The sequence below is a fragment of the Elephas maximus genome, chromosome 5 (assembly GCF_024166365.1).
Source record: "Elephas maximus indicus isolate mEleMax1 chromosome 5, mEleMax1 primary haplotype, whole genome shotgun sequence".
Classification (NCBI taxonomy): Eukaryota; Metazoa; Chordata; class Mammalia; order Proboscidea; family Elephantidae; genus Elephas; species Elephas maximus.
This window is the reverse complement of record NC_064823.1, coordinates 139,687,568-139,711,608: the sequence shown is the minus strand read 5'-3', so window position 1 is coordinate 139,711,608 and position 24,041 is coordinate 139,687,568. Positions and strand designations below refer to the sequence as shown.

General features: G+C 39.9%; 1 protein-coding gene across 4 annotated transcripts in view; it reads right to left on the bottom strand.

Moving 5' to 3' along the window:
• PPARGC1A (PPARG coactivator 1 alpha) overlaps positions 1-24,041 on the bottom strand; it is an 830,369-nt gene that overhangs the window by 105,852 nt on the left and 700,476 nt on the right. For 3 of the 4 annotated variants that reach the window (XM_049886435.1, XM_049886432.1, XM_049886434.1), the window contains one exon: positions 7,002-7,181. In XM_049886435.1, the coding sequence (XP_049742392.1) occupies positions 7,002-7,181 (180 nt within the window). Of the gene's footprint in view, positions 1-7,001; positions 7,182-12,856; positions 13,108-24,041 lie in introns of those variants that run through there. The other variant, XM_049886433.1, reaches the window with a different exon arrangement.

The window sequence follows — 24,041 nt, the reverse complement described above, 5'->3', positions numbered from 1 at the left end:
GGCTGCAGAATTTCCTCCAAGGAGACAAGTGAGAAAAACCAGACACCATCTGAATTTGTGGATTGGGTTAAATATTTCCTACTCCTAAGAGCAACATGGAGAGCCCCTTTGTAAAACGACTCACAAATCTAAGGCAGGTACTTCAGGCCCTAAAGGTGAGCGGAAACTTAACCAGGGCAAGATATCCATGCAGTTCCATTTCTCTTTGGTACATTTTTTTTGAGTTAGCGTTCTTTGACCCCTCCTGCTCAACTTTAACTCATATTCATCAGGGCTGATGGAATTTTCCTTCAAGGTGCTTCAAGTCTTCATTCCCTGGATGCCATCCCCTTGGCTTTCACCTTGCCCCTGCCCTGCATCTTTCGGGTTTGGAATGCAGTAGGGCCTGTTGTCTGTTTTCCCTATCCCGGACTTATTCATACCTCTTACCACCTTCAGCATTACCACTTCTAAACACCACCTCCGTTGCACTGCTGCCCTGCAAAAATCTCCAGTGGCACAGCACCCTAATTTCTACAATGTAAACTGGAAACACTTCCACCTGGGTTCTGACGGCCCACCATTATTTTGAACCCACCCTACATCCAAACTTATTTCCCCTACTCCTGTGTCCCCATTAATATATATTTTACTCTTAGTAAACCAAGCTCCTCACCTCATTACTTCCTCTATGAAAACTCTTTACTCTTATTCTCTTATCAGCCTTGGCAACTTTATTTTTGTTGCTTATCTCTTTAACTAGTATCACACATACATACACTCAAGTGTGCACGTGTGCCTATGTGGGTATGCACAGTCTTGCAATGCTTGCAAATTGATAATATATTTAATTTATATAATCGTATACATGTATACGTATTACACAGTTTTGCATTGTTTTCCCATTGATAACGTATATAATCATACATATAGAGAGATGGATGATAGAGACAGACAGACAGACAGACAGGTAGATAGATAGATATGTTTGGAAACCCTGGTGGTATAATGGTTAAGAGCTACTGCTGCTAACCAAAAGGTGGGCAGTTCGAATCCACCAGGTGCTCTTTGGAAACTCTATAGGGCAGTTCTACTCTGTTCTATAGGGTCGCTATGAGTCGGAAGCGACTTGACAGCAATGGGTTTGGGTTTTTTTTTTTTTTTAATATATATGTTTGCATGCACAATCTTGGATTATTTGCTAATTGTTTTATATCTCTTCATTTGGCCTCCCAGACTAGATTTAAAATTCTTTTCGGAAAAGGATCTTTTGCGCTTTGTATGTAATCTTCACATTATCTAATGCAATTCACACCATCAATGAATTTTTGATTAACTCATTCACTTTGCTATAAATATTTATTGAGTAGTCACTTTCTGCTTTTTTCTGAGAAAACTTTAGCGTCCAAGACAGGTTCCCTGCTCCCAAAATGCTCATGGTTGGTTGAATAATCAATTACTTTTTAACTGTTTGATAGGTACGTAATACATGCCCACTGCAGAAAAAAACTTAGAAAATAACTGAAAGCAACAAGAAGAAATGTGAAATCATCTATATTCCCACCAGAACTATCAATTTTCCTGAAAGTTCTCACCACCCATTTCCTCAGTGGCAGATAGCAGGATACCTTATAGACATATAAGAGGAACCAAACCCACTGCTATCGACTCAATTCTGACTCATAGAGACCCTATAGGACAGGGTAGAACTGCCCCACCGGGTTTCCAAGGCTGTAATCTTTATGGAAGCAGACTGCTACATCTTTCTCCCCCGGAGTGGCTGGTGGGCTCAAACCACTGACTTTTCGGTTAGCAGTCAAGCACTTAACCACTTGCTCCACCAGGGTTTCTCTATAAGAGGAAAGCCCCTCTCTTTTGAAAAGGTGAAAGTCCACAGTGAGAGATTTAAAGGCATAGGCCCTGAGAAATGACTTCAGTAAAACGCTGGCTTGGTAGAAGCATCATATGTCAGTTCACACATAAGGCCTCACCGAGCAAGTACCAAACATGAAAGCTGGCTACGGCTGTGAGCCTTTCTCTCCCCATTAGCACAGGCAGTCCAGAACAACTGAATTCTCACTCGCCCAGTCCTGAAGGCCCCAAGCAGCTGCATTCAGAAGGAACAGACACACAAATGAAAGATGTCCATTCGGTTGTATCATGGAGGCAGGTATGAAAATAAAGCCAGGACAAGATGGTCCACAATGACCCAGAAGGGCCGATGTGCTATTTAAACTAACTCCATGCCACCCATCTTTACACACTGCTGTGCTATAAAAAGTAGTCCTTTATTCTCCTCCTTCGAACAATGCACAAAGGCAACAGAGGGAAGGAAGTTATGTTGCAATCTTCTGAAACATAAATCTTGCTACCAGCCAGTCCAGGGACAGCATCCTGTTTTCCTTACACGCGGATTCAATTCACTGGAGGCTACACCTATAGGCCTGGTGCCCTGTTTTGATAAGCAATTTCTGAATCACACTAGACCACCTACATTCACACATCCAAACATAGGTTGTGTAAGCAGAGACCCTTGTTTGTATGTCCAGTTACTCAACCAGTGTGTACAATTGCATGTTGGCACACCTTTGCTCCCACTCAGGAATCTATTCTTTCCCAAACTGTGACATTCAACTCCATTCTCTCTTTTTTTTTTTTTGTCTATTAAATAAAAATTAAACTTGGACGAAAAAAGGAAATTTCTATTGACTTCCAAGTGTTTTTTTAAAAAACACTCTGTTATACTATTATGTAGCTCTGGTCAGCAAAAAAGAGGAAGACCTTCAATGAGATGGATTGACACAGTGGCTGCTATAATGGGCTCACACATAACAACAATTGTGAGGATGGCGCAGGACCGGGCAGTGTTTCATTTTGTTGTACATAAGGTATCTATGAGTCGGAACCGACTGGACAGCACCTAACAGCAATAATGACATCGTGTAGCTCTATAAAACCATGGGTGGTACAAACAAGTAACACACTTGCTGCCAAAAGGCTGGAGGTTCCAGTCCAGCCGGAGATGCCTCAAAAGAAAGGCTTGGCAATCTACTTCTGAAAAATCAGCTACAAAAATCCTCTGGAGTGCAGTTCCACTCTGACACAGTAGGTGTCACTCTGAGTCAGAATTGTTAGGATGGCAACCAGTATATTATATAAGTACCACTTTCTACTTCAGAAATCCTATGGCCTGTTTCCAAAGATGTCATCAACATGCTACTTGAGTCAGGAAAAAGTAACTACTCAGTGCCTTGTTTTATTCTTGGAATTTGAGATAGATAATGCTTGTTATTGTCAGATCAGAGACGGTAGAGACCGTGCCTGTGTGACTGTTTGGCTTGTTCAAGTACAAGGCCTTCTCAGATGGGATGAGGCAGGGCTTTGAGAATTGGATGAAAGTTAGTACAGGTGAAAGTCCACGGTGAGAGATTTAAAGGCACAGGCCCTGGGAAATGACTTCAGTGAAATGCTGGCTTGGTAGATGCATCACAAAGCCAGAGCCATTCCAGGGTTTTTTTGTTGCACATTGACTTTCTGGAAACGCTGGTGGCATAGTGGTTAAGTGCTATGGCTGCTAACCAAAGGGTCAGCAGTTCGAATCCACCAGGCGCTCCTTGGAAACTCTGTGGAACACTTCTACTCTGTCCTACAGGGTCACAATGAGTCAGAATCGACTCGAAGGCACCGGGTTTGGTTTTGGTATTGACTTTCTACACAGAGGAAAACACACAATTTTAGAATTCCACCTATGCTCAAAACACGCTTTCCTTTCCCTTTATAGAAAATGAGTTTAACTGCAAAGGACAGAGAGAGAGCAAAGGCATCCTTACTGTATGCAAATGTCCCTCAAGCTGGTGCAGTTTATGACTGTGTTGCCACATCTGACTTTACCCTTTGCCCAGACAAAGAAGAATGGGTTTTGTGACATCAGAGACAACCGTGATGGGGAGTTATCTAAATAGTCACTTTTGCTCTCTGTCACTAAGAGAATACCCAGCATATCAATCTCATAGCCCTCAGCATCTGGATAATGTTATGACTTCTGAGTCTTTATATACTGTATCTGACTAAATGTTCTCTCAGAAAATTGACCAATTCAGAGTTAACACTTTATAAAGGGAAATTTCAGTGATTTTTTTTTTTTTTTTTAAACAGGGCGTCTCTACCTGAGTATTACTGACATTCAGGGCTGGATAATTCTTTCGGGGTGCTGTGTGGCAGCTCTCCTGTGTGGCGTAGGATATTTCACAGCATCCCTGACCTCTACCCTCTAGATTCCAATAACATCTCCCCCAGTTGTAACAATCAAACATAACTCCAGACGTTGTCAAATGCTCCCTGGGAGGCAAAATTGGCCTGACTTCAGAAGCACTGGTGTAAAATGGACCTTGTATTTTTACAGTGCAGATATAGACACAATTCTATCAGTGGCAGAATGTCATATAGGGAAACAAAAGGGATGCCATTGTGTAGATTACGCATATACAGATAACTAAACAGGTGTTGAGCCAAGTCACCTGAGGGAGTGGATGTGAAGTTTTACAAAAACTTGGGGAGGTACTACAAAGTGAAAGAGGAGAACAAAAGGTCACGGAGAAAGTTGTCTTTTTGGAAAGTAGCACACCCAGCTTTTAGTTATTCCCTCACCCTCATTTACAAAATGCATGGCATTCATCCAATATAAAATAGCCGATTTGGAGATAAGAGGCTATAGAGATGGACATTTTTTAAAGTACTCTTTATTTAATGCAGCATGACTTAAAATGGGCCTGTAACCTGACAAGAGGACGGAATGAGGAATATTCAATTTACCAGTTCTAACCAGCCAAGTCCTCACGTGAACTTTCTAAGACCCGGGTGAGAAGCCTGGGAAAGTATAACTAACACAAATCGCCTGTGTTTCCTGCACCTTATTCCTTCTCTCAGCCCTAACTGCACTGCCTTCTTCTAAGACCCAGTTCACGCACCAGACATATTATGAAATCTTAGCCACGGGCAGGCAGAGCCTACAGCCACCTCAGCTCATCACCGTCCCACCTTCCATGTTAACCAACACTGAAAGGAAAGATTATGTTCTATTTTTAAACATATTCAGCAAAGAGGCAGCTTGATATGTCTTTGTAAAGGATGGCTGTCATCCAAATTCACTGTTACCTTATTTGTACCGTGGATACAGACTTGGAAGTCAGGTAAATTTTGGGTTCAATCTTAGGTCTCTCACTTGTCAGTGATGTGATTTTGAGGGCAATCACATATCCTCTCTGAGACTCAGTGTCTCCATATGTAAAATGGTCATGATAATAATAGTGCCTAGGTGGCGTAATGGTTAAGAGCTACACCTGCTAACCAAAAGGTCAGCAGTTCGAATCCACCAGGTGCTTCTTGGAAACCCTATGGGGGAGTTCCACTCTGTCCTATAGGGTCGCTATGAGTCAGAATCGACTCCATGGCAACCTGTTTGGTTTTGGGATCTTTTTGTTTGTTTGTTTGTTGGTTTAAGCAATAGGCTATTTTGAAAGGAAAATGAGATGACATACAGTTGACATAAAATACATAAAGCTTAACCCAAACGAAACCGTTGCCATCGAGTCGATTCTGACTCACAGCGACTCTATAGGACAGAGTAGAACTACCCCATAGGGTTTTCAAGGAGCGCCTGGTGGATTTGAAATGCTGACCTTCTGGTTAGCAGCTGTAGCACTTAAACACTACACCACCAGGGTTTCCACATAAAGCTTAGGTGTTCCGAAACATTGGCAATTTTTGTTATTCCTATTATTGTTTTTTTTTTAATCATTGCTATGTTCATCATTCACTTACTATTCACTCAACAAACATTTATCTGGAGACTTCTATGTGTGCTGAATGCCAGAAAAACTCTTCTTCTTAATGATTCAGGACATCAACAAAATAATATTGAATATAAAAAAAATCGTCTTTGCTGATGGATAATAAATACATTTATAGTGCTTTATATGGAGCCTGGCACATAGTAACCCACATAGTAAAAATATACATAGTAGGTGCTTAGAAAATGTTAGATGATAATGATGGTGCTGGTGGTTGTGATATTAAAAACTCGTGCATTTGACAGTCTATTCAATTCCCTTGCCAGAGTACTCACTTAATATTGGCCCCTGTAAAACATCATTTATTTTTAAGAAAATGAGTACTGATCTTGTCAGAAAACCCCTTTTCCCAAAGTAACATTTTAATAGGAGTAGATAAACAGTCTTTATTTTAAGGCAGGGTTATAGTTAAGAGTCTAAAGTCTGGGAGGTAATTCTCACTACTGAAAGGTAAGAGAATTTTGACTGTAAGTAAATATTAGATTAGTTGGGTTTAGCAGGGTTTTTTTTTTTTTTTTTAAATACAGAGAAAGTATGGACCAAAAATGTAATAATAATAACTGCTCATCTACTTTGTAAAGTCAACAAAGGTAAGCATCTAGCCCTTTGCTTTAAAGGAAATACATTTTTCTATATTAGTTTGTATTAAAAATAAAAAAACCCACTGCTGCTGAGTCGATTCCGACTCATAGCAACGCTATAAGACAAAGTAGAACTGCCCCATAGAGTTTCTAAGGAGCGCCTGGTGGGTTCGAACTGCCAACCTCTTGGTTAGCAGTCGTAGCACTTAACCACTACACCACCAGGGTTTCCTAGTTTGTATTAAAAAATAGGTACCATTTATTGCTCTCTTTTTTTGTAGGAAATAAACTAGGATAAATAGATTTCTGCGTTTGTTCTTCTTTGTCACTAATCCTTTCACAATCCCTTAGTATTTCAACACAGTTTAATGCACTCTGTTGTTGGTCCTTAGCCTCTTAATTATTTAAAAAAAAAAAAATCTTGTTTTTTTTCCAAACAGTTTTTCCGCAGAATAGAAGGCTGTCCACCTGTGATGAAGTTTTTCATGAGGACAAAGTTAAGCAGGCATTATGCTTTCAGGTCTATTACCCTGTTAATCTGGTCCAAGCCAAATTCAGTCTGAAATTCATTCCCACCGAGGGATGTCCTTACCTCAAATATATTTGAAGGCTCATTGTTGTACTGGTTGGAAATTATTTCTGATTGGTCACTGCACCACTTGAGTCCACCCAGAAAGCTGTCTGTATCCAAGTCGTTCACGTCTAGTTCAGAAAGGTCAAGTTCAGGAAGATCTGGGCAAAGAGGCTGGTCTTCACCAACCAGAGCAGCACACTGCAGGAGGCAGGGAAGAAAAAAAAAAAAAAAAAACACTTTCATTAACTGCAGGAATTTATTAAACTGCAATAGCATGTGATAAGAATTATTAAGCTGTAGTTAATTCAACGATACCACCAAAGCTGGTCTCCAGGGCTTTAATCACCAGGAAAAAAACATCCTAAATTCTTCAGTCACTTTACCACCAAAGAATACTTTGCCTGATACATTGCACCCAAAACCCTACCTTCAAATTCGTGGTAGATGTCTGTGAAATCTCCATGAAACTTTCTCTGGTTCTTCCAGATGGAAATCAACTGGATTTGTCTGTACCACTTTGATTAAACCAAATTTAAAAGAGTTTTATGATTAACTATATGCAACTTTTTACTTTTCTGTTCCAGGGGAAGGATACAAGTTTGATTTTACCTTGGAATCACCATCGTACACGAGACAGATACCCAATCAACCTTTGCCAAATGGAAAATAAAATGCAGGAATGATACTAGGAAAACTTTCTCTGCTTGTGCTTCTTTTAACCATTATAATGTGTATAATTCATTTAGCAACTAATGGTGCAAAGTCCTTTGACTCATCTATGGTTCTCTTGGATTGTTATTTAAACCATTTACTCTTGACTTTTCATGAGTTTCTGGACTTCATCCTTAATAGATTAAAAGCAAGCTCCTTGAGATGAAGGACAAAAATCATGATTTCTTATATGATCCTTGTATCTTCCACTATGTGTAACTGACAAGCCATGTGTGTGTGTGTGTGTGTGTGTGTGTGTGTGTGTCTGTGATTGGGATTCACCTGATTATTCGAAAGGAAAAATCACAATAGCATACCACAACTATATATTTTTTTCCCATTATTTACATTTAAACTATGCTTTGAGTGAATTCAAAATAAATATTTTTTCTTTAGAGTTCATACATTAAAAAATAGTCATCATGGAGTTGACTCCAACTCATGGTGACCCTGTGTGTGTCAGAGTAGAACTGTGCTCCATAGGATTTCCAATGGCTGATTTTTCAGAAGTAGATTGCCAGGCCTTTCTTCCAGGTGCCTCTAGGAGGACTCGAACTTCCAACCCTTCAGTTAGCGGCCAGGTACATCAACCATTTGCACCACCCAGGACTCTGTCAATGTATTAAGAGGTTTAAAATACCCTCTACTGTGGCTGGGCTGCTTACCACAAAGGCTATTTGAAATTAGTATAGCCTTTCATCTCCTGGAGCACAGCAGTCTTTTCACTGTGCCTTTTCCAGGAAAGTGGACCCCCTTTTCCCTATGAGGTGGTCTCCTAAACTTGAATTGGCTATCTTAACTTCCAATTGCTCACTGTAGCTGGTCTGCGTACGGTGAAGAACCCTGCAGAAACTTCCCATTGCAGGGGTCTGGTGACAGCAGAGCACCCACCTGCAATCCCGAGGTGTCTAAATCAGCAGGCACACACTGAAATGGAGCCCTCCTGGCCCTACCTTCCAAGGTCAGGAGCAATGCTGTGCCGTTGTTCACATCCAAGCAGCAACTTGGCATAAAGCTGAAGATCCTCATTGACATTTAGATTTTGAATAAAATAAGTTTTATGCAGATTTTTTTTTTTTTTTTTTTTCTAGAGCACCCCTGTCATCCCTGGCAGGCTACATTGCATGGGTCATAGGCAGCAGTGTGAGCAGAAGCCACACGCTGAGAAATAGGTTCTGGGTAATGGAGTCAGCAGTTGGTAAGGGGAGGGTAGGAGGAGCCCAAACATCACTGCAGTCCTTCCCTAGGACCACCAGGCCCCAGTGAGATATCAAACCGCAGGCACAAAAGTCAGTCAAAGAAAGGGCAGTCCTCCCAACCTAAACTCTTTTCTTATCATTTTATTGGTCTTTCCTTTTTATTATCCGAATTAGCCCAAAGTCACAGATCAGTATACCTGGCTAGGTTTATAAGGAAGAGGAGGCTGGGCTGCAGAGAAGATTTTATTCTCGTACAATGTTCATATTTTGTGATGGGTGTAACTTCCCAGGTGCCACACTTGCCCACAGGGCTTGTCCTCCAAGGACTAACACACCCTCTTAACTCTTCCACAACACAATCGATTCAGAGACAAGGGGATAACTTTTTCAGTGGTGCAAATAAATGCTTGGATTTCATTGGGGAACAGACCTTTAAAAAATAAATAAACAAAAAATGATAGCAACAAAAAATACAAATAAACTGGAAAACGCAGGATCTTGACATCTGGCTTAAGCTTCTGTTGTGGTGAGCTTTGTGGTGAGCATAGCTTAGGCAGGGTTTTTTTTGGAATGCTGAAGTGTCATTCTGATTGGTGGACAACTAACTTACTGCTTTCTCTCTTTAAGTGCTCTCTCTCTCTCCCTCTGTGTGTGTGTGTGTGTGTGCTCGTGTGGCTTGTGCAAAACCCTTCCTTATACATATATATTTTAAACTTTTGAAAATTATTGAAAAGACCTGATCTACTTGTTGTATTTGACTACCCTGTAATTACCCTATGGAAACCCTGGTGACGCAGTGGTTTAGTGCTACGGCTGCTAACCAAAGGGTCAGGAGTTCGAATCCGCCAGGTGCTCCTTGGAAACTCTACGGGTCAGTTCTACCCTGTCCTGTAGGGTCGCTATGAGTTGGAATCGACTTGATGGCATTGGGTTTGGGTTGGTTTTTTTGGTAATTAACCTATTTGTTTTTCTTTTTTATTTGTACCATTGAAAAAGTTATCCCCTTGTCTCTGAATCCCTTTTTCTTCTTTCCTTCCTTTCTTCCTTCCCTCTTTCCTCCCTCCATCCCTCCTTTTCTTTCTCCCTCTATCCCTTCCTTCCTCCCTCCATCCCTCCTTTCCTTCCTTTCTCTCCCTATCCCTTCCTTCCTCCCTCCATCCCTTTCTTACTTTTTTCCTCCCTCCATCTCTTCCTTCCTTCTTTCCCTCCCTTCCTTCTTTCCCTCCCTTCCTTCTTTCTTCCTTTCATCTTTGCTTTTATGTTATGGTTGGAATAAAGTGCACGGGCTCTTGCCAATGCTGACATGCTAATAAAATCAGTGTCTCTGAATGTGGCATTATCCTGCTAATCTAAAACACATTAGTAGTAGAAAGTGTCCCTGTTAGTAATTTATATTTGGCCTTTGGATGATGCCAGACTTAACAGTCTGAGCCCTGTCACTGTCCTCATCCGACATGCTGATATTTACTGCTTCCCTCTACATCTGTAACAGGTGTGCTTTATCGCAATTACAGAGACACATTCTACTGCCTCTTCGCAACTGTGACAGCTATTTCACAACCAACCGTAGCCTTAATTTTATAATAAGATCTAGGAGGATAAAGCAGTCACTTAACACAAAAGGCTAATTATTGTATGTTATTTCACCCCAACAGACTTTTCTCTTAGTTAAGGAGCAGACAATAAATTAGCTTAACTGCACTGACGATAATGAATCGTTATAATTAAGTATAATTCTCCATTAACCTTTTGGAGGTTTTTTTTGCCAATGATGGTAAATTTTAAAGAGAGAGAGAAGAAAGAGTGGACTTAGCCACATTAATTATATTAACAAAAAAAGAATCTTACTTCTTAAAAAAAAAATTAGTCATGACAGAGGGAAGGGGGTGTGGAGGGGGCAGTAAAGAGTGACAGTTAGTAGAGTGTATGTTGTGCAAGCTGTCTCTAGCAATCTTAGTAACCTTACTGTACATCACCTTCAGTAAACTGTGAAACACTGGGGACTCTGAGTAGCTATAGTGATACACACCTTTATTAACCAATGCGTGGTCCTGTCATTATGTGCAAAAGGGCATAATACCTTTTAGGATGACAACAAACATTAATCATTCAAAAAATGAAAGCTGCCTAAGCTACCTGCTGCTCGTAATATTTTAGACTGAGGAAGGTGATTCCTGGAGCTGTCGCCACGAAGGCAGGGCTTCCAGCAGACTGCTACAGAGCAACGGAGAAGCCGCTGGTCAGATTGAGGCGACATGCGACTCAGTCCAGGGCTGGACATTCAGCCCAAGACCTCACCTCTTCAAGAAAGAAAGAAAAAAAAAAAAAAAGGCCAATCTCCTAGATGGTTCTGGTGCTTATGTGACAATGACTACAGGAATTCCAATGATTAAAACAAATATTCTATATTTCCATATGATCCAGTTCCTCAATCAACTCCTAGCTGCACCAGCAATAATACACGATGGAAAAATGAAACTACAGCAGCTGAGACCCACAGTGCCAGCCAGAGAACCACCCACACGCAGGACACTCTAGCTACTCAAAGACAATTAGGACTTTGAAGCCACTTAGAACTCCGACTCGTAATAGCTACAGGACATATGAATTATCCATATCTACCCTCCTTTTCACCCGCCTTATGGAGAAATCACAAGATAAGAACCATTACAATTTGCAAATACAATCAGCCAAGGAAAGGAAGGCAAACTGAGCCAACATTTACAAACCCAGCAAAGAGTTAAGAATCCACAGCATGCCACGCTAGATAGGAAAAATGCGTTCACAGACAGCTTTGGCCAAATTATTTTCACTTTAGATGTGTATTGCTGCACCACATGGACGCCTTATTTAATCAAATCACGTGTGGCCCTGGATCCTCCCCCTTACCCTACGTGCCCCCAGCTACCCAGAGGAAGCACTTGGAGTCCTCTGCCAGGTTCATTGTTCGCAGCTGGGATCCTCCATGCAATTCAATTCGGGTCCATCTCGCCAGAGTCCACAGAAAGTTTTGCTTGTTTCCTAAGTTGCCCAAACTTTCCGAGAACATTCCATTGTGCCGAATGCAAACATGCAAGAGGTCCTCCTTCCCCCTGCTGCTGACTCTAGACTCCAGAGATTACGAGGAAACTGCTTGCTATTTTCCCCCCTCTGTATGAATTGTAGCTAGCCGAGGCTGTGGAATTGATGTATTGCCGTCTATTTTTACACAAGCAGCCAGCAGCTCCACACATAGTCCTGCATAAACTCCATTCTCTCAGCGGCTTCAGGCGGCTCTCCGTGGTACAGGGAGATTTAACCATTGGCTTCCTGTCACCGACACTAAGGGAAAACCTCATACTGGAAGGCAGTCTTTTTCTTTTTGGCGAATCTTTCTACCATATATAGGAGTTCTAAAGGAAGCAGCATCATTGTTTTGTGTTCCATGGGAAAAGCAATCTAAAAAAGCCCAGCAGGAATTATTTTGAATTTTGTGAGTTTTCTGTCAGATGAACAGAAAGAGAGGAAAAAAAAAAAAAATCTGGACTACAGTCAAAATGAGCTCTATTTGAACATTCATTTTAATATTTTTATTTTCATCTTATTATAAGTAGAAATGGCATTTTTCCAACCAGGCCACTAAACACCACTGGAAAGACTTCAGCTTCTGATTCATATCAATATCTGAGAGCATAAATATTGCATATGACTGGAAACAGAGCCAAAGGCACATGGAAAGAGTTTCTAACTGCAACAGATACTGATGACAGCAGCTAAGCTTTGATTTGCTCAAGGCATCCCAGAGCCACCTTAAAATAGCAAACTTATTGGAGTTAAGATAAGATTGAGATTCCCTTCCCAAAGCTCCTGCGTGGCTACTTTTCTGCCTTCTCTCCTCGCCCAAGCCCTTCCCCCATACGAGAATAATTGCATCTGAGGGAAGCATAGGTCCTGGCTGCAATGCCCAGCCCAGCCCCGGCTCACCTCGATGTCACTCCATACAGAGTCCTGGTTGCACATGTCCCACGCCATCCAGCTCCTGAATGACGCCAGTCAAGCTTTTTCAACTCCAATCCACAGTGACACAGAGCACACACTCATGCAGGCGACCAGCCCCTTACTGAGAGTGAACTGAAGGCACCTGTCTTACTACAGTCCCCAGTCACATGACAAAGCTATTAAAAAGTAGGCTGGGCTGTCACTCATCCAGCCTCCCTTCTCCTGTGCAAGCTTGCTGCTCAAACTTGTGACGTCACTCAGAGGCAGCCCTCTGCCTCAGTGAAGTAACGCTTAAAAAAAAAGGGGGGGGGGGAAGGAGAAAGAAAGAAAGGAAACACTTGGACTTTTTGAGGCTCCAAGCATCATGCTGTGATTAAAGCCAGCTTTGAATGCCACCACAGACTGTAAATGGAGCCCTGGCCATGTAATAACTCAAATCCTCTGCAATCTTTTTTTAATTTATTTTTCTCCCCAAACAAGCAAGTGGCAAAGCTCTGTTTCGTAGCAGAGTAACTATATTCTCAGCTGAAATGTGTGTTCCCGAAAGACTCTGTATTCTAAGTTCTGGAAGTGGTCTCAGGCTCCGTTTGGACTAAGCAAGAGCTTATCACATGGTGCATTTTTATGAGATATTTTCTAAATGCGGGGGGGAGTGTTTGAAAGCAGCGAATGGGACATTTTTGGCTTGTTTAATCAACAAAACAGTCTGTATTTGTTAAGGTATAAACAGACTCGTCCACCCAGAAATCAGCTGGCCCGGTGGCACCAGGGAATACCAGCTCCCGAAGTGTTACTGCAGTTTGCTTTGCTCCATATAAGGAAGAATAAGCAACAAAATACCACCCTTTCAGGTTCCTTCTAATTATTTTCGTTTCTCTCATAGGCTCCAAGAAAACAAGTGTTAGTAAATACAGTTGCGGCTGCTGTACCCAGAGCAGCTTCGTTTCCCGGCTGCCTTTTTTTCAAACATGTAGCATTTCCTCCCAAACTGCCTTAGGGTGCCTTTTTGAATAAACACTGGATTCCAACCCCAGTGCCCTGGGTTGTACAGCTTGCCTTTGAAATCAAGAACGTCCAAGGAGTGAGGGAAAAATACCGACACACTCTTAGCAGAAACATTGATTTCTTGAGCTTTTAAAAACATTTTTTTTTTTTTTTTAGCATCTACTTTGAGACAATGAGGGCTAATGCAGGTGCAACTGTTTTATGATGACACTACATACTGAATACATAACAAACTCAAGGTACTAGCTACCTCAGGAAAACTTCCCATAATACCACAGTGCTCACAGTGCTTAGACTTAACCCTTCCAGAGTCCTCAGAGAGGTACACACACACTTGCAGGTGTGTTTGTGAATATATATATATTTTCATAAAACTTTGAACCTAACATACTTTTAAAATCAGTTCAATTCCTTTACTTGATAAGTTTATCTTAAAAAAAAAAAAAATGCCCCAAGTATCTCAAAATAATTGATAAAGCATTATTAAGTTAAACTCCTGGTTTACTGAGGCTAATTCAATATTTTTTCTATTGGTCAGCTCCTTATTTAAAAAAAAAAATGGTGGTTTGCTAACATTTTAAATATTAAAAAGCTTAAATATATAAGTGAAAGAAAGAAAAAAAACAGAATGTTTCTTCTTTCAAACACATACATGAGAAGAAATTTATCTATTCTGATATCTGCAACAAGTTGCCAGTAAAGTCCTGGATAATATGATGAAATTGACAGTTTGTCATTACAGGACATGAAAACATGGCCAGAAGCTTTGACATTTGAAGTTAGCTGAGTGCATTTCACTGGCACCTTTTCCCTTTTAGGAAGAGCAGAAAATTACTGTATTTTAATTTTCTAAATCAAGAAAGAACAGTAAAATACAACCTCAGGAAGGCTTTTATATATGTGATTTAGTAGCATTACTCTGAACTCCTCACAAAGAAACACCAAGTTTCTTCCCAACTATATTCTGACTTAATGTAAAACTTCAGTAAATTATTAAAGTTCAGGGCAAAGGTCATTGACTCCAACCTCAACACGGTCATCTGTGAAATAATATTGGTCTCTTGGCCATGAAGAGTCCATGTTTATTATTATCTGGTGATGCCCGTTTAGTGGCTAGTCTCTGGTACTGTCGTCAACTGTGTTCACTGAAAGCTAAAAATTCATCCTGTGTGTATATATATATATATATATTTTTTTTTTTTTTTTAATTCTATTTACACCTTTTAGAGAAGTTGTTTATACAGGACCATTTCATATTACTGTTTTTGATATTGTGAACTGTCCAAATTGTGTTATTGAGGCTTTCTTGTTTGTTTGCCACATAATTTCATTTTTTCTTATTCAGATTCGCACATTCACTGACACTAGAGGTGGTTTCATATAGGCCTTTTTTCTTTTTTTCCTTCAAGAGGGTTACTTAGGAGGGAAAAAATAATTTACATGACTTTTAAACTACGGTATGTTGCATTCTGTCCTTAAATTTTTACTGCTATACAAAACAAAATTTAAATATATTCTTGTAGCAAATTAGAATACTTTCCTATGTGTATGTATATACACACTTCCTCCCCTCAAAATCATGTGAATTAGAAGAAAAAAAAAATTTTTTTTTTTTTCCCTTCAAAATCACAACTCTAATAATGAGAAGGATATTTTAGAGGTCTTATAATATGGCCAATTAACCCTTCAGATTAAAAAGTCTCTTCCAGCCACTTTCTTTTTATTTTCTTTTCTCAGGAGAATTTAAATTGGTAGTTGCTCACCCACCTTGGTCTTTTCTGGCCCCCAAGGCAGTTTCTATATTTAATTCCCTCTCTGCCTTGACTGTTTCTTCCTCGCTCCCTGTGGCCCTCCTTTCACCCCTTGGTCAACTCAGCCTCCAAGACTTCCAACTGTTTGTTTTCCATCAAGGATCTATTGAAACTTTACTATGTGCACAGCAATGCATGGTGAGGCATATGACAGGGACACAAGGGAGCTCAAGATTTTAGGGAGATGACAGTCCTTAGAAACCGAGAATGATTTGATGTGAGGAAGCAATGTTATTTTACTCAACATTCAGGTTCCTCTTCTGCTCCTTAAAACATACCCTTTTAGGTACAAGGTCCGTTCACTGACCATTGCAATTCACACCCCAATCAACCCCATTTAACCTTAACAATAGAAAGAGGTATTCATTAACATCTATTGAGTACCCATAACGTTCCGAATCTACACAGAGCCTAGGTATCGACCCCATGGACTCTCTCCCCTTAGTAGTTCTTGTCAACATATTCCAAGGCTTCAACATTGGTGGAGGGAACAGAAGAATCTTTCCTTAGTTTTGTTAACAAGAAAGGGGTGGCGGGGGGGGGGGTGACCCTTAAAAGAAGAATTTGATTCTACAACAAAAATATTTATGTATAACATTTGGATTTCCTTCCCCAGTCCTGCCCCAAATGACAGGCTTTTTCCACCTTCCACATTTTAGACAACTGCCCAATTCTAAAAAAAAAAAATCCCAATCAAACTCAAATAGAAAGTAGCTGTAGAAAGTAGCAAAGATAATTGATTTTGATTTCACTACCATATTGTATGCTGGTGACAGCTCAGAAGTAAAGAGCAACTAGTATAAATATCTTTGCACAAATATCTTAGCACATTTGTTTTTTAATGTAAGAATAAATCTAAGGCTGACACTTTTCAAGGAAGAAATGCAGAGAGAAGTTTGCATGGGCTAGACATTAAAATCAGCACTACATATAATGCATCTGAGTCCATTTCAGCCTCAAAATCACCGTGTAAAGATGATCTGTGAACCCATTTACAACGGAGGAAAATGAGACGGAGCAACGGTTTAGACAGCAGCTGAAAAGATTACGCAGATCTCTGAAAACCCCTGTAGAAAGAACTAAAATTTTCTAAGTAAGAATAATATTCATCTCCCAAAACTAAGGCACAGCAAAGACCCCCTGAGGTAACTTTGTATCCAAGACATAACTGGAAATCAGCATTCCTGGGAAGTAGCCTGCCTAGAGCATTCTTCCAGAAAGAAAAAGGGTCTGCCTGGAATTGCTAGTATTTTTAAAGTTAATCATCACTAACAGGCATTCAATTCCAACTTGCTTTATTTCTTGGGAAAGCTAATTGGTCTTTATCCCCCAGTTCAATTTCTGCACACATACTCTGTGTCTCCTCCGGCACCCTTTGGAAGCTGCAGCTATGCAGGGCATACAAGCAGGTAGCAGGATAGGGTATGATAAGACCTCTAGCCTATAAATCATCTACAAGATTTTTACAAGATTTCTCTTGCCATGGTGAGGTCAACGTGAATGAAGCACCTTTGGTGGAACAAGAAGAAAGCCAGTAGACAATTTTAATGCCGCCTAGCACTTTTTTTTTTTAATTTTAATAAACTGGAGGTGATAGACAACCTCAGCAATCCATCTCTTATCTCCAGTAAAACTTTCTGCCGACCAGCTCCATAGAACTGAGTCAGCCTATATTTTAACTCGGGTCTCAAAATCTGCTCTTGGCATTTTTCATATTCAAACCAAAAATGATATGAAAATTAATCTGAGTTGTAGTCAATTGGGCTAATCTAAATCCAAAGCAAGAATTATGCTTATTAGGCATGCAGATAAAAGATACTTTTAAAAAATGGTTAAAATCTGATTTAGTTGGCTGTGTGTGCATCCACAAACATTTTCATTTACCTTAATTATTTCAGGTTAATTCATCTATAATTCAGTGAGTTATTGATTATTTAGACAAGAAAATGTTCAATAGGATTAGTTAGCAACATTTTCTTCTTTTTTCCTGGAATAGAAGAATAGGCATGTCATAATTCAGCAACTTTGACACTATCTAAAAATTTCAAGTGCTACTGAAATTAAAAACATAATATCCCAGTTAGTAAGAAAGATATTTCCCTCCCACCAACTGAGGTTAGAGGGGGCCAGAGAAACTGAGGAACACAAATTATTAAATTGAAAAAATACTTGGTAGTCAAACAGTACCCATGGTACTTATTGAACTTTTCTTGATTTAAGAGAACTGTATTTCTTAACTAGCCTCAAAATAGAAGGATGAATAAGCTATTTTTTTGTTGATTTGTTTTGTTTTTTTTCTTTTTCCTTTTTAGCAATCCCACAAGACAGAGTCTTTGAAGGTTTTTGGTTATTTTGTTGTTGTTTCTGTTGTAGTTTCTTTTTCCTGAAGCTTTCTTCTTTTAATTTACTCTAGCAGGACTAGTATATATCCAAAAAATATCAGGGGTGGGAAGTCGAAAGTTAATTAACTCTCATTTTAAGAAGCAATTAGCTTGAGGTCAAAGCTGGATTTTATGGCAGCTTATAGCATAGCTTACCTGATATTTGCTAGAGTAGCTAGACACAGGATTTTTAAGGAAACGTTCTTAACCAAGAAGACCACTTTCAGTTCAATGAAAATATAAATGCTGAATACTGCCGGTAGGCTTATAAATGGGTATGATTTTTCAAGTGGGGCAATATTTATCAAGACTTTTAAAATGGGTATCCCCACAGATTCAGAAATCCTACTTTTAGAAATTCGGCTTTAGGAAATAACAGGAGGATCTGTTAAGGATTGTTGGTGTGGAAATAGTCAATGCCATGTTATTTTATTATTGGGAAAACTGAAAACAGTGTAAATACCCAACATGAATGGCCTAGTTAAATAGGTTATATTGAAGTACATATATTTAACTCTATCATTAAAGAAGTGCTGTAAAAATATATATTTAATAGTGTAATGGAAAAAGGTCTAAATTATATTAGAGTTTAAAATTAGGTTTGAAAACCCTACAATCATAACAATTTTACATATAAATATAAATACATACACTCAGAAAGAAAGGAGGATGAGGAGACTATAACAAGCTGTTAATAGTGGCTGATGGTATTATAACTACTTTTTAATTTTCTTCTGTGTATGTGTGTGTACCTTGGTGTAATTTTTCAATTTTCTGTGATAAACCTGACATCATTTTTGTATTCAGAAGAGGAATAGCAAATATTGATTATAAGAAAAAAATATAGAGCCTCAGACTTATAGCTATACCTTCTTAACAGACAGGGAATGTGGAAAATAGAAATAGCCTCTGGTATTCACTGTAAGGCTCCAATATTCGCCATTTATTTAAAATGAAGCCATTCCTGTCTATTACATCAAGTCTAACAGCTACTCCACATAGGATACAAGGCTCAGGAGCGATGTTGAGAGGTGTTACTACCTGGCACTCCTACAAACCCTCTGAGGCCTGAATTATAGGAAGAGGGGAAGCTATCAAATACCGTGAGCTTGCCTCAGAGGAGGGCCCAAACCACTGAGCCCCAACTGCCACTGTCATCTTCACTCTGTTTCTCAACTTGAAGTTTCATCAATTAAGATTAAGCTAACTTTCTCCTTCAAAAATTCAATGATCTGCAGGAGGGTTAAGGGGATTTCAGTCACTTCTACAAGATGTATATTTGTTAATCAGACTTTTGCTTCCCATCTAGCATCTAAGAAGGGACTATATGTTCAGAAGGACATACCAAAAAAAGCAAATAGCAAATGCCTTAAGGATTTAGTACAACTAAACTCCTAAGAAAATTTCTCAAGAAGAGATTTCACTGGCTTGGAAAAAGGAAGGGGCAGTCAGAGAAGGCTTAAGGAATGAACTGTTAGATATGTGGCTTCTACCACAGACAATGGAAATTGAGGTGATCAAGAAAATTTTGTCCAAGTTTCAGACCAGTGCTGTGCAAGTGAACTTCTGGAGTAGAACCTGTCCCTAAATGTAGAACAGCCTGTGTAGATGCAGTCATGGCGCAGTCCTATTCTCAGGCAAGAAGCTTGTTCTGGGGTCTCCAAATATCAGAGGAGAGGCTGGCTACTCTCTTCCCCCTAGAAGGTGGACTACACCCACAGGAATGAAAGCCTTGCTACAAGCTTCTCCAAGTTAGTGTTTGCACAGTTTCCTGGGCCTTTCCTGGAACACACTCTGCCCACACTTGGTTGATCATTATTTCAACCATTAAGAATCTTCATGCAAAGAAGGATAATGAGGCTGGCACCAAGACCAAGCTCTTCAAATTTAAAGTCATGAGAGTCAGAGAAACTAAGAAGTAGAGTGACTTTGTGGATCTTGATTCAGCCCTAAGAACAAGGAAAAGGATGTTAGGAAGAACAGGGGCTCTCAATTTGGCTCCAGCACTAGCCAGCAATTGGACTTTGTGCTGTTCACTTAAGGATTTCTGAACCTCAGTTTCCTTATCTGTCAAGTGAGATGACCAGATTTAATTATATCTAAGATCCTGGTCAGCTCTAAAATGTAGAAATGTGCCTTCCTTGACAGAGACAGGCAACTCAGGAAGCCTTCTTTGCACAGAGTGAATCCAGATGCTTCATTGCAGAAATGGGCTGAAAGTCAGGGATAATGTGCAAGAAGGGGAATGGGTGCTCAGCTTTGCTGAAAGAGCACAGCTTAATCACTTTACTTGCAATGTGGGTACTTAGCCTTCTAACCATTCCAGGAAAGGAACCCAAGAGAGCTTATGAAATAGAACACCTTTCACCACATACTTTGTGTGTGAGAAGACTCGCTTCTATGCACCTGGGATTCTGACAAAGCCCAGATAGTTGCCCAGAGAAACAGCATGCTGTCGTCTTGTTTATCCTTAATTCTGTTAAGAGGCACAAGTCATTTGGAAGACCAATCCCCTGCTTGTGCAGTAAGTGTGAAGAACACAGGCCTGACCATCTAGTTACTTTTATGCCTACGTATGGATGCAATGTAACAATCAAACATGTGATTTGCTCTTACAACAGGGAAGAAGTGGTGTTACTCAGCCAGGAGAAGATTTAGAAAAGAGGGTGGGACCTAAATTCAGGGTTTTGTAAATGGGAATAAGATCTAGTGCATTTGGGAAATAAGAGCTTAAAGCAGCCCTTCAGCCTCTGAATAGCAGAGCCTTGGTCCCTCAAATAAAAATTTCTATATATTTGGTAAAAGGAGACCTTACCTGTTTTTAATTTGGTAGAAATTGGTTACTACTACAGGTGTGGAAGAAACAGTGAAGGCCATATGCTGAAAATAATTTATCAAGGTATTAATAGCAAATGTATTAAACCAAGTCCCTAGCACAGGACAGATAGTTATGAATCTCAGGGAATTTGAGTTTTCCTGTTTAGCTGTTTTCTTTGAACATGCAATCCTGTTTACCAGGAGGTAGAAGATTTGTGCTTCGGTCCCATCTAATGCCACCCAGCTTCGGAGACTTTTCTTTAAAGTTGAATGGATAGCAGAAGGCACGCTAAATTCCCTCACAGAAAATTTGGAGAGGGAGCCATAGTGGCATAGGAGTAAGTAAAATAAGACCCAGTAAATGATAAACCTTAGTAAGGGCAATGCCTTGATAAACCACCAGCAATTTGTTCTCGTACAATGCCACGCATTCAGTAGCGGTATTCACTAGCATCACATATTTGACTTCAATTTTTTTTCTGCAAACAGAGAAAGGACACAACAAGAAAAGTAGCATAAGAAAGCCTGATATCTGTACCAGCGATACAATCTGAAAAAAGAAGGTTTACAGGACTTTCCCTTTTAAACAAGCCAAAAGCTCTATTATTCTTGAAAGAGCCCAAGTTGTACTTTGCTCCAAGCCACATGATCAGAATGGATTCTTTTCCTACCTCTTTTCAAAACAAAAATCTCTGACAACTCCTGAGATATAACTTTCTACCATCCATCTTAGTAGATCCTTTCCACGCAGAGTACCTAAAAATAGGCAGCACCTAACCTTTTGCACAGCCATACAAAACTATGAAGTGGGAACTTCAGCTCGGCGTTCTCCTGTGGGTATTTTGAGCTTGTGTGCTCTTTGTCTTCTCTAGTGCATTACCCAACACCCCATATTGTGTAAAAACACAGGACAGAAGGGTCTGATGGGAGGTGCTCACGCAGTGCAACCTCTGAGGTATGCCCAGCTAAGACTAGGTACAAGCACTTAAGTCTTATGGGAATATTTCAGCCTTGTTATTCTGTTTGAGACAGAATCAAATGAAATCATGGCCAAAAATTTCTGGAAAGAACAATTTAAGTAATAATGTGAAATAAGCCTATTAATTTATTACAACAGTATGGCTGCTGGGGCTCTTCAACTTCCAAATACAACAATGAGAATGAGCCAGCTACTACTATAGAGCAAAATGTGGATGAACCCCACAGACATACTATGGAGCAAAACAATCTAAAGACACACAAAAAAAGTAGATGCCTTATGATTCCATTTACATAAAGAACAGAAAGTGACATACCTCATCTATGCTGTTAGAGGTCAGGACAGAGGTTGTCCTTGGTGGTGGTGGTGGTAGGGAGGGGCAGCATTCGGAGAAAGGGGCTCCGGGGAGCTAGTTATGGTTTCTTTCTTTTTGTCAGTGCTGGTTACACGGGTATGTTCACTAAGTGAAAATTCACTGAGCCAAACTGATGCCATGTGCACTATTCAGTATCCATATTTTACTTCAATTAAAAGCTTAACATATTTAGAGAAAAAAACAGCAAGGATTCTTTCTATATTACAAAGTTTTAAAGTTTGCTACTCTTCTGTTAGGAGTCCCTGAGTGGTGCCGATCATTAAGTGCTTGACTACTAGCTGAAGAGTTGGCAGTTCAAGCCCACCCAGAAGTGCTTTGGAAGACAGGCTTAGCAATCTTCTCTGAAACTTCACGGACTTGAAAACCCTATGGAGCAGTTCTACTCTACACACATGGAGTCTCCGTGAGCCTGAATCAACTAGACAGTATCCAACAACAGCCCTTCTGTTAAAAAAAAAAAAATCCCCAATGTTCAACTTATCTTCTGAAAGGGGCCAGTAAACCAGGTAGACAAACAGTAGCAGAGCTTCAATCAAGGAACCTGAGTCTAGGTTGTTTCTTTGACCTTGGACAAATCCACTTCAACTTTCTATATCTATTTTCTCTCCCGTCGAAAAGATAGGGAAGGATTAGATGTTCTTTGTAAGTACTTCTTGAATGAATGAAATTAAGACATCTTCCAACTCAAAAATTGTAGTATTTTCATCACATTCAAAATCTATTATTGAAGGCCATCATGGGCTCGGTTTGAAAATGTGGTCTTCTTTCAGAGTGGGCTTTCAGAGTCAGACAGTCCTGACCTACTATTTATTATCTGTGTGAACTTGGGTGAGTTACATAAGCTATCTGTCATGAATTGAATCATGGCCCCCCCAAAAATGTGTGTATCAATTTGATTAGGCCATGGTTCCCAGTATTGTGTGGTTTCCTCTATTTTGTGGTTATAATTTTCTGTTAAAGAGGGTTAGGGTGGAATTGTAATACCCTTACCCAGGTCACATTCCTGATCCAATGTAAAGGGAGTTTCTCTGGGGTGTGGCCTGCGGCACCTTTTATCTCTCAAGAGATAAAATGGAAAGGGAAGCTAGCAGAGAAGGGGGACCGTCCACCAAGAAAGCAGTGCCTGAGCACAGCGTGTCCTTTGGACCTGGAGTCCCTGCGCAGAGAAGCTCTTAGTCCAAGGGAAGATTGATGAGAAGGCCGACAGAGAGAGAAAGCCTTTCTCTAGAGTTCTCCCGATTTTGAACTTCTAGCCTATTAGACTGTGAGAAAATAAATTTCTCTTTGTTAAAGCCATTAACTGGTGGTATTTCTGTTACAGCAGCATTAGATGACTAAGACATTTTCTGAACCTCAGATCCTTCACCTATAAAAATGGTAATATAAATTCCTATTTTACATGATTTGCATTGGGGTTAAAAGAGTTGTATGTGAGCTCAGTACTTAGCCTATAAGTACTCAATAATAATACCTACTATTCGTGTATGATTACTGAGCACTCAGTTTAACATCAAGCAACATTAGACGCATAAGTTAGCTCTTTGCCTGGTTTCCTTGTCTAAAGAAAGATCCAGTAACAAAGCACAGCAGATACTCCTCTCTAAGTCTTTACATTAAACTGACTTTCTACATGTGCACACATGGAGTCATCGCATAAGTTGTAGAAACGTTAAGTACGCGTTTAGTTTCTTCGCTTACCTGAAGAACAGTAAAAGCAGACTCATAATAGTCTTAACCTGGCTCTACCTCTAGAGAGTCCAGAAGCAAAAAGCGCAGAAAATATTTTTTGTTTCTAGAATGC